This window comes from Pristiophorus japonicus, chromosome 1 (genome assembly GCF_044704955.1).
Source record: "Pristiophorus japonicus isolate sPriJap1 chromosome 1, sPriJap1.hap1, whole genome shotgun sequence".
NCBI classification, from domain to species: domain Eukaryota; kingdom Metazoa; phylum Chordata; class Chondrichthyes; family Pristiophoridae; genus Pristiophorus; species Pristiophorus japonicus.
The window spans coordinates 378,331,929-378,349,096 of record NC_091977.1 but is presented as its reverse complement, the minus strand read 5'-3'; the positions used below and the strand labels follow the sequence as shown (position 1 = coordinate 378,349,096).

General features: G+C 46.2%; 1 protein-coding gene across 1 annotated transcript in view; it reads right to left on the bottom strand.

Moving 5' to 3' along the window:
- Window positions 1–17,168, bottom strand: part of LOC139266007 (serine incorporator 1-like) — a 147,967-nt gene that overhangs the window by 32,288 nt on the left and 98,511 nt on the right. The window contains exon 8 of the mRNA XM_070883792.1: window positions 12,281–12,449. Coding sequence (XP_070739893.1) covers window positions 12,281–12,449 — 169 coding nt within the window. The remainder of the gene's footprint in view (window positions 1–12,280; window positions 12,450–17,168) is intronic.

Sequence of the window (17,168 nt, the reverse complement as noted above, 5' to 3'; positions counted from 1 at the left end):
TTAGCATCCTCCTCACAGCTCACACCGCCACCCAGCTCAGTGTCATCTGCAAACTTGGAGATATTACACTCAATTCCTTCATCTAAATCATTAATGTATATTGTAAAGAGCTGGGGTCCCAGCACTGCACCTTGCGGTACCCCACTAGTTACTGCAGCCACTCTGAAAAGGACCCATTTATCCCGACTCTCTGCTTCCTGTCTGTCAACCAGTTCTCTATTCACATCAGTACATTACCCCCACTACCATGTGCTTTAATTTTGCACACTAATTTCTTGTGTGGGACCTTGTCAAAAGCCTTTTGAAAGTCCAAATACACCACATCTACTGGTTCACACCCTTGTCCACTCCATTAGTTACATCCTCAAAAAATTCTAGAAGATTTGTCAAGCATGATTTCCCTTTCATAAATCCATGTTAACTTGGACCGATCCAGTCTCTGCTTTCCAAAAGCGCTGCTGTTTCATCTTTAATACTTGATTCCAACATTTTTCCCACTACTGATGTCAGGCTAACCGATCTATAATTACCCGTTTTTCTCTCCCTCCTTTCTTAAAAAGTTGTGTTACATTAGCTAACCTCCAGTCCATAGGAACTGATCCAGAGTTGATAGACGGTTGGAAAATGATCACTAATGCATCCACTATTTCTAGGGCCCCTTCCTGAAGTACTCTGGGATGCAGACTCTCAGGCCCCGGGGATTTATCGGCCTTCAATCCCATCAATTTCCCCAACACAATTTCCCGCCTAATAAGGATATCCTTCAATTCCTCCTCCTCACTAGACCCTCGGTCCCCTAGTATTTCCGGAAGATTATTTGTGTCTTCCTTCGTGAAGACAGAACCAAAGTATTTGTTCAATTGGTCTGCCATTTCTTTGTTCCCCATTATAAATTCACCTGAGTCTGACTGCAAGGACCTACATTTGTCGTCACTAATCTTTTTCTCTTCACATATCTATAGAAGGTTTTGCAGTCATTTTTTATGTTCCCAGCAAGCTTCCTCTCATACTCTATTTTCCCCCTCCTAAGTAAATCCTTTGTCCTCCTCTGCTGAATTCTAGATTTCTCCCAGTCCTCAGGTTTGCTGCTTTTTCTGGGCAATTTATATGCCTCTTCCTTGGATTTAACACTATCCTTAATTTCCCTTGTTAGCCATGGTTGAGCCACCTTCCACGTTTTATTTTTACGCCAGACAGGGATGTACAATTGTTGAAGTTCAACCATGTGATCTTTAAATGTTTGCCATTGCCTATCCACCATCAACCCTTTAAGTATCACTCGCCAGTCTATTCTAGCCAATTCACGTCTCATACCATCGAAGTTACCTTTCCTTAAGTTCAGGACCCGAGTCTCTGAATTAACTATGTCACTCTCCATCTTAATAAAGAATTCTGCCATATTATGGTCACTCTTCCCCAAGGGGCCTCGCACAACAAGATTACTAATTAATCCTCTCTCATTACACAACACCCAGTCTAGGATGGCCAGCCCTCTCGTTGGTTCCTCGACATATTGGTCTAGAAAACCATCCCTAATACACTCCAGGAAAGCCTCCTCCACCACATTGCTACCAGTTTGGTTAGCCCAATCAATATGTAGATTAAAGTCGTCCATGATAACTGCTGTACCTTTATTGCACGCATCCCTAATTTCTTGTTTGATGCTGTCCCCAACCTCACTACTACGGTTTGGTGATCTGTACACAACTCCCACTAGCGTTTTCTGCCCTTTGGTATTCCGTAACTCCACCCATACCGATTCCACATCATCCATGCTAATGTCCTTCCTTACGATTGCGTTAATTTCCTCTTTAATCAAAAACGCCACCCACCTCCTTTTTCTTTCTGTCTATACTTCCTGAATGTTGAATACCCCTGAATGTTGAGTTGCCTGCCTTGGTCACCCTGGAGCCATGTCTCCATGATGCCAATTACATCATATCCGTTAACAGCTATCTGCGCAGTTAATTCATCCACCTTATTACGAATACTCTTTGCATTGAGACAGAGAGCCTTCAGGCTTGTCTTTTTAACACACTTGGCCCCTTTAGTGCCACGTGCTAATCAGAGTAGAGGGAGCAGGATAGTTAGAATAAATACGTGGCTTGAGCAGTGGTGCAAGCGGGAAGGATTCAAATTCCTGGGACATTGGAACCAGTTCTGGGGGAAGTGGGACCTGTACAAAAGGGACGGTCTGCACTTGGGCAGGACTGGAACTGATGTCCTGGGGGCAACATTTGCTAATGCAGTTCGGGAGTGTTTAAACTAATATGGCAAGGGGATGGGAACCTATGCAGCGAGACAGGGCGAAGTAATATGGAGTCAGAAACAGATGGTAGAAAGGTAAAAAGCAATATTGGAAGGCCGAGCAAACAAAGGCAAGAAACAAAAAGGGCCACACTACATCATAATTCTAAAAGGGCAAACGGTGTTAAAAAAATAAACCTGAAGGCTTTGTGTCTTAATGCAAGGAGTATCCATAATAAGGTGGATGAATTAACTGTGCAAATTGATGTTAACAGATATGATGTGATTGGGATTACAGAGACGTGGCTCCAGGATGATCAAAGCTGGGAACTCAACATCCAAGGGTATTCAACATTCAGGAAGGATAGAATAAAAGGAAAAGGATGTGGGGTAGCATTGCTGGTTAAAGAGGAGATTAATGCAATAGTTAGAAAGGACATTAGCTTGGATGATGTGGAATCTATATGGGTAGAGCTGCAGAACACCAAAGGGCAAAAAACGTTAGTGGGAATTGTGTACAGACCTCCAAACAGTAGTCGTGATGTTGGGGAGGGCATCAAACAGGAAATTAGCGGTGCATGCAATAAAGGTGCAGCAGTTATCATGGGTGATTTTAATATGCATATAGATTGGGCTAACCAAACTGGAAACAATATGGTGGAGGAGGATTTCCTGGAGTGCATAAGGGATGGTTTTCTAGACCAATATGTCGAGGAACCAATTCGGGGGGAGGCCATCTTAGATTGGGTGTTGTGTAATGAGAGAGGATTAATTAGCAATTTTGTTGTGCAAGGCCCCTTGGGGAAGAGTGACCATAATATGGTGGAAATCTACATTAGGATGGCGAAGGAAACCATTAATTCAGAGAGCATGGTCCAGAACTTAAAGAAGGGTAACTTTGAAGGTATGAGATGTGAATTGGCAAGGATAGATTGGCGAATGATACTTAAGGGGTTGACAATGGATGGGCAATGGCAGTCATTTAGAGACCGCATGGATGAACTACAACAATTGTACATCCCTGTCTGGCGTAAAAATAAAAAAGGGAAGGTGGCTCAACCATGGCTATCAAGGGAAATCAGGGATAGTATTAAAGCCAATGAAGTGGCATACAAATTGGCCAGAAATAGCAGCGAACCCGGGGACTGGGAGAAATTTAGAACTCAGCAGAAGAGGACAAAGGGTTTGATTAGGGCAGGGAAGAGAGTACGAGAGGAAGCTTGCAGGGAACATTAAGACGGACTGCAAAAGCTTCTATAGATATGTAAAGAGAAAAAGGTCAGTAAAGACAAACGTAGGTCCCCTGCAGTCAGAATCAGGGAATATCATAACGGGGAACAAAGAAATGGCAGACCAATTGATCAAGTACTTTGGTTTGGTATTCACTAAGGAGGACACAAACAACCTTCCAGATATAAAAGGAGTCAGAGGATCTAGTAAGAAGGAGGAACTGAGGGAAATCCTTTTAGTCGGGAAATTGTGTTGGGAAAATTGATGGGATTGAAGGCCAATAAATCCCCAGGGCCTGATGGACTGCATCCCAGAGTACTTAAGGAGGTGGCCTTGGAAATAGCGGATGTATTGACAGTCATTTTCCAACATTCCATAGACTCTGGATCAGATCCTATCGAGTGGAGGGTAATCAATGTAACCCCACTTTTTAAAAAAGGAGGGAGAGAGAAAACATGGAATTATAGACCGGTCAACCTGACATCGGTAGTGGGTGAAATGATGGAATCAATTATTAAGGATGTCACAGCAGCGCATTTGGAAAGAGGTGACATGATAGGTCCAAGTCAGCATGGATTTGTGAAAGGGAAATCATGCTTGACAAATCTTCTGGAATTTTTTGAGGATGTTTCCAGTAGAATGGACAAGGGAGAACCAGTTGATGTGGTGTATTTGGACTTTCAGAAGGTTTTTGACAAGATCCCACACAAGTGATTAATGTGCAACGTTAAAGCACATGGGATTGGGGGTAGTGTGCTGACATGGATTGAGAACTGGTTGGCAGACAGGAAGCAAAGAGTAGGAGTAAATGGGTACTTTTCAGATGGCAGGCAGTGATTAGTGGGGTACCGCAAGGTTCTCTGCTGGGGCCCCAGCTGTTTACACTGTACATGAATGATTTAGATGAGGGGATTAAATGTAGTATCTCCAAATTTGCGGATGACACTAAGTTGGGTGGCAGTGTGAGCTGCGAGGAGAATGCTATGAGGTGCAGAGTGACTTGAATAGGTTAGGTGAGTGGGCAAATGCATGGCAGATGAAGTATAATGTGGATAAATGTGAGGTTATCCACTTTGGTGGTAAAAACAAAGAGACAGAATATTATCTGAATGGTGACAGATTAGGAAAAGGGGAGGTGCAATAAGACCTGGGTGTCATGGTACATCAGTCATTGAAGGTTGGCATGCAGGTACAGCAGGCGGTTAAGAAAGCAAATGGCATGTTGGCTTTCATAGCGAGGGGATTTGAGCACAGGGGCAGGGAGGTGTTACTACAGTTGTACAGGGCCTTGGTGAGGCCACACCTGGAGTATTGTGTGCAGTTTTGGTCTCCTAACTTGAGGAAGGACATTCTTGCTATTGAGGGAGTGCAGCGAAGGTTCACCAGACTGATTCCTGGGATGGTGGGACTGACATATCAAGAAAGACTGGATCAACTGGGTTTGTATTCACTGGAGTTCAGATGAATAAGAGGGGATCTCATAGAAATGTTTAAAATTCTGACGGGTTTAGACAGGTTAGATGCAGGAAGAATGTTCCCAATGTTGGGGAATTCCAGAACCAGGGGTCACAGTCTAAGGATAAAGGGTAAGCCATTTAGGACCGAGATGAGGAGAAACTTCTTTACCCAGAGAGGGGTGAACCTGTGGAATTCTCTACCACAGAAAGTTGTTGAGGCCAATTCACTAAATATATTCAAAAAGGAGTTAGATGAAGTCCTTACTACTAGGGGGATCAAGGGGTATGGCGAGAAAGCAGGAGTGGGGTACTGAAGTTGCATGTTCAGCCATGAACTCATTGAATGGCGGTGCAGGCTCGAGGGGCCGAATGGCCTACTCCTGCACCTATTTTCTATGTTTCTATGTTTAGAATTCTGCTGTAATGTGGCCCTTTTTGCTTTTTGCCTTGGGTTTCTCTGCCCTCCACTTTTACTCTTCTTCTTTCTATCTTTTTCTTCTGGCCCCCCTTCTATTTCCCTCTGTCTCCCTGCGTAGGTTTCCATCCCACTGTCATGTTTGTTTAACTCCTCCCCATCAGCACTAGCAAACATTCCCCCTCGGACATTGGTTCCGGTCCTGCCCATGTGCAGACCGTCGGTTTGTACTGGTCCTACCTCCCCCAGAACCGGTTCCAATGTCCCAGCAATTTGACTCCCTCCCTTCTGCACCACTCCTCAAGCCACGTATTCATCTGAACTATCCTGCGATTCCTACTCTGACTAGCACGTGGCACTGGTAGCAATCCTGAGATTACTACTTTTGAGGTCCAACTTTTTAATTTAGCTCCTTGCTCCCTAAATTTGTCTTGTCAGATCTCATCCCATGTTTTACCTATATCGTTGGTACCTCTAAGCACCACGACAACTGGCTGTTCACCCTCCCCCTTCAAAATGTCCTGCAGCCGCTCCGAGACATCCTTGACCCTTGCACCAGGGAGGCAACATACCATCCTAGAGTCTCGATTGTGGCCGCAGAAATGTCTATCTATTCCCCTTACACTTCGCTGATATGAAGTTCGGGACCTGGAACATCAGGACCCTCATGGACAATTCCAATAGCAACAGGCCGGAACATCGCACCACTATAGTTGCACGGGAACTTAGACCTTTTGACATTGACATCGCCGCCCTAAGCGAGACGTGGCGGGCAGGGGAAGGCCAGCTCAAAGAACATGGTGGAGGTTACACCTTTTTCTGGAAATTAAAACCAGAGGAAGAACGCCGCCTTCATGGAGTCGGCTTCGCCATCAAAAATGAACTGGTTGACCACCTCAGAGACTCCCCCTGCGGGGTTAATGAACGCCTCATGACTCTTCGCCTTACCCTATCCTGGAAGCAATGCCCCACAGTCATCAGTGCGTACGCCCCGACACTCGATGCAATGGATGAGGCTAAAGAGTGTTTTTATTCCAAACTCGAGACATCCCTGTCACGCGTCCCCACGGGTGACAAATTGATCCCCCTAGGTGACTTTAATGCCAGGGTCGGCAAAGACACAGCCTTCTGGGGGGGCGTGATTGGCAGAGAGGGGGTAGGGAAAGCCAACTCCAGCGGCACCCTACCCCTGACAAAATGTCTAGAACAGGAACTCCTCATCATCAACACCCTGTTCCGCCACAGGGACAAATACAAGCATCGTGGCAACACCCTCGCTCCAAACGCTGACACCTGCTCGACTATGTCATCGTCCGAGCCATGACAGGAGCTGACGACTGCTGGACAGACTACCGCCTAATCCGATCCATCATCGATATAAACATAGCCCCAAAGCGGAGGGGGCTGCAGAAGCAGTGCCGCAAAAAAGTTAGTGCTGGGGCACTTGAAGACCCAGCCATACAATCAACGCCTCACAGCTAATCTGGCGTGCCTTGATGACCCTGAGATGCTGAATGCCCACAGCGCTTGGTCTGCCCTCCAGGTCTCCATAACCAGTGCCTGTGAAGAGACATTTGGTTACTCAACCAGAAAACACCAGGACTGGTTTGATGAAAATGATCAGGAGATTCAAGAACTAATAGATTGTAAGTGCAGAGCATTTCTGAGCCGCAAGTAACAATCCAACTCACGAGCTGCAAAGCAACGTCACAGATGGCTCAAGACTGAGGTCCAACAAAAAACCCGGGACCTAAAGAACAGGTGGTGGATGGAGGAAGCACAGGAGATACAACAACTGGCCGACAGCCTCGATATGCGAGGATTCTTCATTGCAATCAAGGCCACCTACGGTTCAAACTCCCAAGGCCCCACCCCACTCCTGGCCAAGAACGGGGTAACACTCATCAAGGACACTGAGGCTGTCAGGGCCCACTGGAAGGAGCACTTTGAAGTTCTCCTCAATCGAGACTCTGCCATTGACTCGAGTGTTCTCAACTCCATCCCGCAGCATGCGACCCACCACCACCTCAGTGAAACCCCAATGCTGCATGAGGTAGGCAAAGCCATAAAACAGCTCAAGAATAACAAGGCTACGGGTGCGGATGGAATTCCTGTTGAGGCACTAAAGTATGATGGAGAGGCGCTGTTGGCGCGGATACATGACCTCATCTCTCTCATTTGGAGGGAGAAGAGCATGCCGGGTGATCTCAGAGATGCAGTGATCATGAGCATCTTTAAAAAGGGGGACAAGTCTCACTGCGGAAACTACAGGGGAATCTTCCTGCTCTTAGCCACTGGGAAGGTTGTCGCTAGAGTCCTCCTCAAACGTCTTCTCCCTGTGGCCGAGGAGCTCCTCCCGGAATCACAGTGCGGATTTCGTCCCCTACGGGGCACAATGGACATGATCTTTGCAGCAGGAAAAATGCAGGGAGCAGCGCCAGCCCTTATTCATGGTCTTTTTCGATCTTACAAAGGCCTTTGACACTATCAACCGTGAGGGCTTATGGAGCGTCCACCTCCGTTTTGGATGCCCCCATAAGTTTGTCAACATCGCCTGCTCCACGATGACATGCAGGCCGTGATCCTTACCAGCGGATCCATTACAGACTCATTCCACGTACGGACCGGGGTCAAACAGAGCTGCGTCATTGCTCCAACTCTCTTCTCAATCTTCCACGCTGCCATGCTCCACCTCAGAGTCAACAAGCTCCCCGCTGGAGTGGAACTAAACTACAGAACCAGTGGGAAGCTGTTTAACCTATGTCGCCTCCAGGCCAGGTCCAAGATCACCCCAACCTCTGTCGTTGAGCTGCAGTAAGTGGACGATGCCTGCGTCTGCGCACATTCTGAGGCTGAACTCCAGGATATAGTCGATGTATTCACCGAGGCATATAAAAGCATGGGCCTTACACTTAACATCTGTAAGACAAAGATCCTCCACCAGCCTGTCCTCGCCACACAGCACTGCCCCCCAGTCAGCAAGATTCACGGCGCGGCCCTCGACAATGTGGACCACTTCCCATACCTCGGGAGCCTCTTATCAACAATGGCAGACATTGATGCGGAGATTCAACTTCGCCTCCAGTGCAGCAGTGCAGCTTTTGGCTGCCTGAGGAAAAGAGTGTTCGAAGACCAGGCCTTCATATTTACCACCAAGCTCATGGTCTACAGGGCTGTAATAATACCCGCCCTCCTGTATGGATCAGAGGCATGGACAATATACAGAAGACACCTCAAGTCGCTGGAGATATATCACCAACGATGTCTCCGCAAGATCCTGCAAATCCCCTGGGAGGACAGGCGCACCAACATCAGTGTCCTTGCCCAGGCTAACATGCCCAGCATTGAAGCATTGACCACACTCGATTAACTTTGCTGGGCAGGCCACATAGTTCGCATGCCAGACACGAGACTCCCTAAGCCATCACTCTATACAGAGCTCCGTCATGGCAAACGAGGCAAAGGTGGGCAGCGGAAACGTTACAAGGACACCCTCAAAGTCTTCCTGGTAAAATGCAACATCACCACTGACACCTGCGAGTCCCTGACCGAAGACCGCCCTAAGTGGAGGAAGTGCATCTGGGAGGGCGCTGAGCTCTTCAAGTCTCAACGCCACGAGTGTGAAGAGCTCAGGTGCAGGCAGCGGAAGGAGCGTGCGACAAATCAGTCCCACCACCCCCCTTCCCCCAACGAATGTCTGTCCCACCCGTGACAGGGTCTGTGGCTCTCGTATTGGACAGTTCAGCCACCAAAGGACTCACTTTAGGAGTGGAAGCAAGTCTTCCTCGATTCTGAGGGACTGCCTATGATGATCATCTTTCTTTGTGACCAATCAGTGGAAAACAATTAGCTATTGGAATGGGGCCTGTCTTTTCTCACCCTCTCTTGATGACCACCTACATGTTGCAGACTCGAGATGGCAGAAGGAACTACCGCTCAACAGCATCATGTGCCCAATGTAAGATGTGACAGACTGATGAGAAGTACTAGAAGTTACACCCCCCGCAAGTACAGGGAGAAGCATTCTTACCTCAACTTGTCTGACACCACCTGCCTTCGGAGACTGTGCTTCCACAAAGCGGTTATCAGTGAGATATGCCAGCTCATAAGGGGAGATCTGCAGCCTGCCAGCACCATCAGGACTGCACTGTCCGTCGTGGTTATGGTCATCGCGGCACTGTCGTTCTACATGTCAGGTTCCTTTCATGCCTCAGCTAGTGACATTTGCAGTATGTCTCAACATGCCACACATTGCTGCATTAGACAGGTCACTGAAGCCCTGTACAGACGCAGGGTGGACTTCATCAGCTTTCCTATAACCAGGGAGGCTCAGACTGAAAGGGTTCTAGGATTCTACTGAATTGCTAACTTCCCCAAGGTGCAGAGAGCAATACACTGTACACACATCCCGATGCGAGCGCTTTTCAGGATGCAGAGGTTTTCAGGAACCGCAAGGGATTCCACTCCCTGAATGTGCAACTCGTTGTCGACCACCAGCAAATTATAATGGCAGTGAATGCTAAATTTCTGGGCAGCATCCACAGCTCACATCCTGTGTGAGAGCACTGTATCTGGCTTGTTTAACAATCAGCCACAAGGTCAATGCTGGATGCTTGGTGACAAAGGATGTGGCCTCACCACCTGGCTGATGACCCCCCCTGCGTGACACCCACACTGAAGCTGAGAAGCGATACGACGAGAGCCACAGAGCCACTCGCAATATCATGGAGAAAACCATTGCCATGCTTAAGCAGCGCTTTAGATGCCTGGACCACTCAGGAGGCGAGCTTCAATACCACCCGAAGCAGGTAGCTCAATTCGTGGTGGTGTGCTCCATGCTGCACAACTTGGTTATCAGGAGGGGACAAGAATTGCCAGAAGGGTGTGACGGGTCCACCTCAGGAGAGGAAGAGGAGGACGAGGAGGTGGACGCTGACTTACATAAGAACATAAGAACATAAGAATTAGGAACAGGAGTAGGCCATCTAGCCTCTCGAGCCTGCTCCGCCATTCAAAAAGATTATGGCTGATCTGGCCGTGGACTCGGCTCCACTTATCCGCCCGCTCCTCATAACCCTTAATTCCCTATTGGTTAAAAATCTATCTATCTGTGATTTGAATACATTCAATGAGCTAGCCTCAACTGCTTCCTTGGGCAGAGAATTCCACAGATTCACAACCCTCTGGGAGAAGAAATTCCTTCTCAACTCGGTTTTAAATTGGCTCCCCCGTTTTTTGAGGCTGTGCCCCCTAGTTCTAGTCTCCCCAACCAGTGAAAACAACTTCGGGCCACACAATCAGGCTAACACTGAAGCCATGCCCCCGCCCCCGCAGGAAAAGGCCCATGGTGGCATCATAGCTGCAAGACTCTTACGTCAGGAGCTCATAAATGAGCGCTTTGCCTGAAAGAATGTTGATGGTATTTACAAGGTTGACACACTGCTGGATGTGCAGGTCATACATCAATGGTGGGCATCACCTTGGTGACAGTTAAAGTTTAAGTTGATTGAAGTTAAGTGTAATTATACCCTTTGATGTTAAGGCATCACCAGTGTGCAGCTATCTGAGCCAATGCGCAACAAGGTTATGGTAAATAAAAAAACATTTAACCCGACCATTTGTCTGAAATCATTAGTATATCTTTAAAAACCAACCCTCCCCTGCCGCCCCCTGCCGCCCCCCCCCCTCCCCCTCCACCCCGCTTCTCATCCCCACCTCTATCCCTTCCCCTCCTGACTCCAAGCCGCCTGGCCAAGGAATTCCTCAGGTGATGCTTCATTGGTGGCCGGGGGGGGGGGGGGCGACGGCAGAACCGCTGCTTTGACAGATATGGGAGAGGACATTCTGAGGTGGGAACGTGCTCCGAGCCAGAAGCAAGATGTTGCTCCTGGCTCTCATGTGTCGTTGGCAATGGGGGTGCAGTGCCATGCTCTGGGACCACTGGGAGCCCTCTGCCACCAGTGTTCCTGGCTAACAGCTGCAGGGCCTCCTCCACCCCTTCCATATTATATATTATTTGCTGGACAAAAACTCGGTGCCAACTATGTTCTTGGTGGTTAGTAGACTTTTTGCTGCTGGTGAATCTCCCTTGTGCCTCCCACAACAGCGAAACAAGCACACACCACACCCACACACGCTTTCAGTTCCTCTCTGCTCCCTCTCTCTCTGTCTCTTCTTCTGCACATGTAACGATGAACACGACCTCCTGAATCGCGGGAAACGAGCGTTGCCATGCCATTGCTAAGGACGGCGACACTTTATGGCAGAAGGTCAGAGAGATTTAACGCTACCGCCCATTTCAGATCGCTCGTGGTAACGCCCAATTTTTAAAATGGAAACTAGGAACTTTGAAAATGGGCGACAAGCCGACGATCTGAAATTCCACTTTTACCGTCCACGCTGGAAATACCACCCAGTTTTGGGAGATCTGCACAAAAGTGTAAAATCTAGCCCTATATAGGGTAGATAGGAAGAAACTGTTCCCCTGTTGGGGAGTCCAGAAAGATTGTTCCCTTACAACCTTAAAATGAGAGTTAGGCCATTCTGAGGTGATAACAGGAAGCCCTTCATTACACAAAGGGTAGGGGTATTCACTTTCCCAAAATGCTGTTGAGCCTCTGCCAATTAAAATTTCAGAACTGACATTGATAGATTTTTATTAGGTCAGGGCATTGAGGCATATGGAGCGGAGATACAGATCAGCTATGATCTAATTGAATGGTGGAACAGGCTTGAGGGGCTGAATGGTCTAATCCTATTACTATGTTCCTAATAAGGTCAGTCTGACTCCTTGACAATGCTGGTTGCATTGCTGCTTTTGTGTCTAAAATGATGCAAATGTGGTGGTATAATAGCACAGTATAATTAACATATGAGCATAGTAGTAGTACAGTGGTAATAAAATACTGAACAGACTAATATTCATGAGTACCTCAAATATAAGATGCAAATAAGGAATAGTGCCAATCCTGCAATGCTCTGGCTGTCCCACTTCAATCCTGCGTCTAAAGCATCGATTGTGTTTACGGTGTTGTTATCAAAGTCAGTGCTGGGAAATGTCTGCTCAAAAAAACTCATCATGTTCGGATTACACTTATCATCTGAAAGCAAAATACAAATTAAGAAGGTTTATTATTACTGTGTAGTAAAATATAACTTTTAATCTTCAGCAAAAATAAATTATTTCATGTTGGTTAATGATTCCATAATTAATTAAATCTACCCAGAAGCATTTTTTGGTACAGAATTTATTATAGTACTATTTGTAAAGCAATACATTTCTCTTCCAGCTTCAATCCCAAGGTCATCGCTAAAGAGGCCAGAATGCATTTGTAAAGTGCTTAATTACAAATAATAACTTCTTATTGAGAACATTTTTTACTGTAACTATATCCCTCAGAAAATGATGTTTATTATTATGCATTAGAACATTACTCCTAACTAATCAAGAGTGTTCATTAGAAAAAGTAATTTCCTTTTTGACATGCAAACAGTGTTCTATGTAACTAGTTTCTAAAAAGGTCAGTGTCTTAATATAATTGTGACAAAAATGGCAACAGTTTAATCTTTTTTAGTCTGCTAGATATTTCTTTAATTTCAGTCACAATACATAGAGTTCAAAAGCCATCTAATTGTCCCATCCCAAATCAATACACATGCTGCAAAATATGATAGTTTATTGCAAAGGTTACAGGGAGAGGACCCAAGCCACATATTGCAACTACATGTGCGAGTGGCACAGTAGTGTGTATGACAGTTATTTTTGAATCTGAAGAATAGTTATTTAAATCCAACAGGTTTTGACAACCACTCAAAGTGTATTAAATGGTTGGTACAGTTCATTAAGCAGAATTCGCAAAGAGTTGCGTTAATTGTAGTTTATTTGAGCCAATTGAAATATTCACAGAAATATAAAGTAGATTAGCTAGCTCCCATGGTTAGAAATGATTACAAGAAAAGAACTACATAACAACTTATATTTAAATAGCGCCTTTAATGCAGTAAAACACCCCAAGGCACTTCACAGCAGTGTTACAAGACAAAAAAATAAATACATTTGACACCGAGCCACATAAGAAGAAATTATGGCAGATGACCTAAAGCTTGGTCAAAGAGGTAGGTTTTAAGAAGCATCTTAAAGGAGGAAAGAAAGATAGAGAGGCGGAGAGGTTTAGGGAGGGAGTTCCAGAGCTTAGGGCCCAGGCAGCTGAAGGCACGGCCACTGATAGCTGAGCAGTTATAATCAGGGATACTCAAGAGGGCAGAATTTGAGGAGCGCAGATATCTTGGGGGGGTTGTGAGATTGAAGGAGATTACAGAGATTGGGAGGGGCGAGGCCATGGAGGGATTTGTAAACAAGGATGCAAATTTTGAAATTGAGGCGTTGCTTACGGTGATCTTATTGAAACATAAGATAATGAGGGAGCTCATCAAGGTGGATGCAGAGAGGATATTTCCACTCAGAGGAAACCAAAACTAGGGGACATAGAATAAGGGGCTGCCCATTTAAAACTGAGATGAGGATAAATTTCTTCTCCGAGGGTTGTAAATCTATGGAATTCTCTGCCCCAGAGAGCTGTGGAGGCTGGGTCATAGAATATATTTAAGGCGGAGATAGACAGATTTTTGAGCAATGAGGGAGTAAAGGGTTATGGGGACCGGGCAGGGAAGTGGAGTTGAGTCCATGATCAGATCAGCCATGATCTTATTGAATGGTGGAGCAGGCATGAGGGGCCAAATGGCCTACTCCTGCTCATATTTCTTATGTTCATATGTTCTTAACCTGGACCCAATGTAGGTCAGCGAGCACAGGGGTGATGGGTAAACGGGATTTGGTGCAAGTTAGGACATGGGCTGCCGAGTTTTGGATGACCTCAAGTTTACGTAAGGCAGAATGTGGGGGCCAGCCAGGAATGTGCTGGAGTAGTCAAATCTAGAGGTAACAAAGGCATGGATGAGGGTTTCAGCAGCAGATGAGCTAAGGCAGGGGCGGAGACTGGCAATGTTCCGGAGGTGGAAATAGGCGGTTTTAGTTATGCTGCGGATATGTGGCCGGCAGCTCATTTCAGGGTCAAATATAACACCTAGGTTGCAAACAGTCTAGCCTCAGATGCTAGGGAGGATGGAGTCGGTGGCTAAGGAATGCAGTTTGTGGTGGGGACCAAAGGCAATGGCTTTGGTCTCGTCAGTATTTAATTGAAGAAAATTACTGCTCATCCAGTACTGGATGGCGGAGAAGGAGTCTGACAATTTAGAGACCATGGAGGGGTCGAGAGAAGTGGTGGTGAAGTAGAGCTGGGTGTCGTCAGTGTACATGTGGAAACTTATGGCGTGTTTTCAGATGATATCGCCAAGGGGCGCCATATAGATGAGAAACAGGAGGGGTCAAGGATAGATCATTGGGGGACACCAGAGGTAACAATGCGGGAGTGGGAAGAGAAAACATTGCAGGTGATCATATAAAAGGCATCTCTAAAAGAATTGTTTAATATATAGATTGTAACCTTTTACAATTTTCCTTTTGAGGTGTTAGATAATAGAATTGTTATTGGCCCAAAATTTGCGTTCGCTGCTGAAACTGATTTAGCGTATGCATATCCGAACGCAGAAATCCTGAAGTTGCAGATAGTCATTCACTGCTCCGACACAGGCAGTACTGTCCCCCCCGCACCCCAGCACCACACCCCCCACCTCCCATAGCCAGCAATCAATATAATCAGGGAAATCAGTGAATCTGACAAAAACTTTGGCTTTTCCGCAGTAATATCGCGGTTATATACCTCATTAAAAGTTAACCTTGTTGGATTAGTTGTATCTGGGGTTTTAACAGTGGATTGACTGCTAAACAAACGGTATGGCCATTAAAAACTAACTTTAATTTTGTGGAGTGTCAAATTTATCAATTACAAATTTTAAGAAACTTTAAAACAAAATTAAGTTTGCTCATTTATCTTTTCCCCATGTGAGCGCCCAATCTTTGTTTTGCTCCTTATAACAGTTTTAAAAAGTTAGAATAAAAGGAGCTTATTCACTTTCTGATTCCCGGTCTGTGAGAAATTTGCAACGTGATTGGCTGCTTTTTGATGTCACAGCAACTCACGTTAGGGGTTCCCATTAACTTACACTGATCTCAACTGAACGTCATAAAAGCCGAATTTCTCGCAACAGAGATCGTGAGATCTATGTGGGAAGCTTACTTCGAGGGCCAGCGGCGAACATCTTTGCTTCGCTGCTGATCGCAAATTACGGGCCAATATAAATATGCATTGGATTGCTGTTATATATTCATTTGTTCTTAATTTGTTTAATCAAGTTGCTGAACAGTTTAAACCTAAAATGAAGCTTGATATGATGCTCTACTGCTTTCACAGGTGAGAGAAGAATCTTGTGAAGACAAAATAATTTCCAGTAGCTAAAACAGTCAACAGAAAGATTGTTCTTTTCCTTATATTGTGCGCTATATCAAAAGGTTACCTAGATATCAATGCTGGTGAATAGACATAGGTGGCTAAAAATTCAGTTGCATGCCACGGATGCCGATTTGGCTTGAAAATAGCATCCGAGCAGTGAGCGAAGGCTTTAGTGTCAGCACTATGAGCATAAAGGGATCATCACCTATTTACAGGTTAGTTGCTGATTGATTTCTACTAGCTGTTGCTAAGTTTGTAGAAGTATTTGTTGCTTTCTAGACTTCTTTAAAGTTTCCTAAAGTCGACAAGGACTGGTGTGGCACGTGTTCAAGTACTTCATACTAACTTGCAAGGGGTCAGCTCAGACCATGTGACATCTCCATTTTACTAAGAAGATGCTCACTGAAATCAGTCACCTGTTGCAGGCAATCCTGCAGCCTCAGTCCAGGGCAAGGACGGCATTGCCAGTGGCTGTAAAGGCCTCCGTGGCCTTGAACTTATTCTGCTCATACCAGTTGCTCCCAGACATGGGTGTAGTAGTTTGTATCCCCTTTGGCCAGCAGCATGACAGGGAGAATGAGTAGAGATGACACAGAGCAGGACAAGCTGCTAGAAGAGGCAGGAGGAGGGGGAGAAGGGCTCTCAGCTGGAGGCCATATCCACCCAGGACCTTCAGGGAGCAATTCTCCTACCTCAACCTCAGCGAGGAACAGTGCATGTGATACTAAGGAGATGCTCACTGAAATCTGCCACTTGTTGCAGGCAGACCTGCAGCCTCAGTCCAGGGTGAGGACAACATTGCCAATGGCTGTAAAGGTGACCATGACCTTGAAATTCTTCACATCAGGCTCCTTCCAGGCTGGAACAGGCAACAACTGTAACATCTCCCAGTTCGCCATCCACTCCTGTACAGAGGAGGTGACTGAGGCTCTGTATGGAAAGAGAGCTGAATACATTCCATTCTCTCTTGCCAGAGAGAAGCAAACAAAGTGAGAACACGGCTTCGCCTGTGTAGCAGGCCTCCCCATGGTGCGGGGTGCCATTGACTGCACACATCGTGCTTTACGGGCGCCGCATAACAATTTGGAGATGTACCGCAACTGGAAGCGATTCTACTCCCTTAATGTCCAGCTGGTGTGCAACCATACTCAACACATCATGCAGGTTCATGCTCTGTATCGTGGCAGCAGCCATGATGCCTTCATTCTGCGGCAATACACTGTACCATCATTTGAACCACCACGATAAACCAAAGGGTGACTGCTGGGTGACAAGGACTATCTGCTGACCATCTGGCTTATGACTCTGCTGCACAATCCATGCACACGTGGGCAGCATGTATATAACAAAAGCCATGCTGCCACACGGAATATGACAGAGCAGACAATGGGGTCCTGTAGGAGCCCCTGT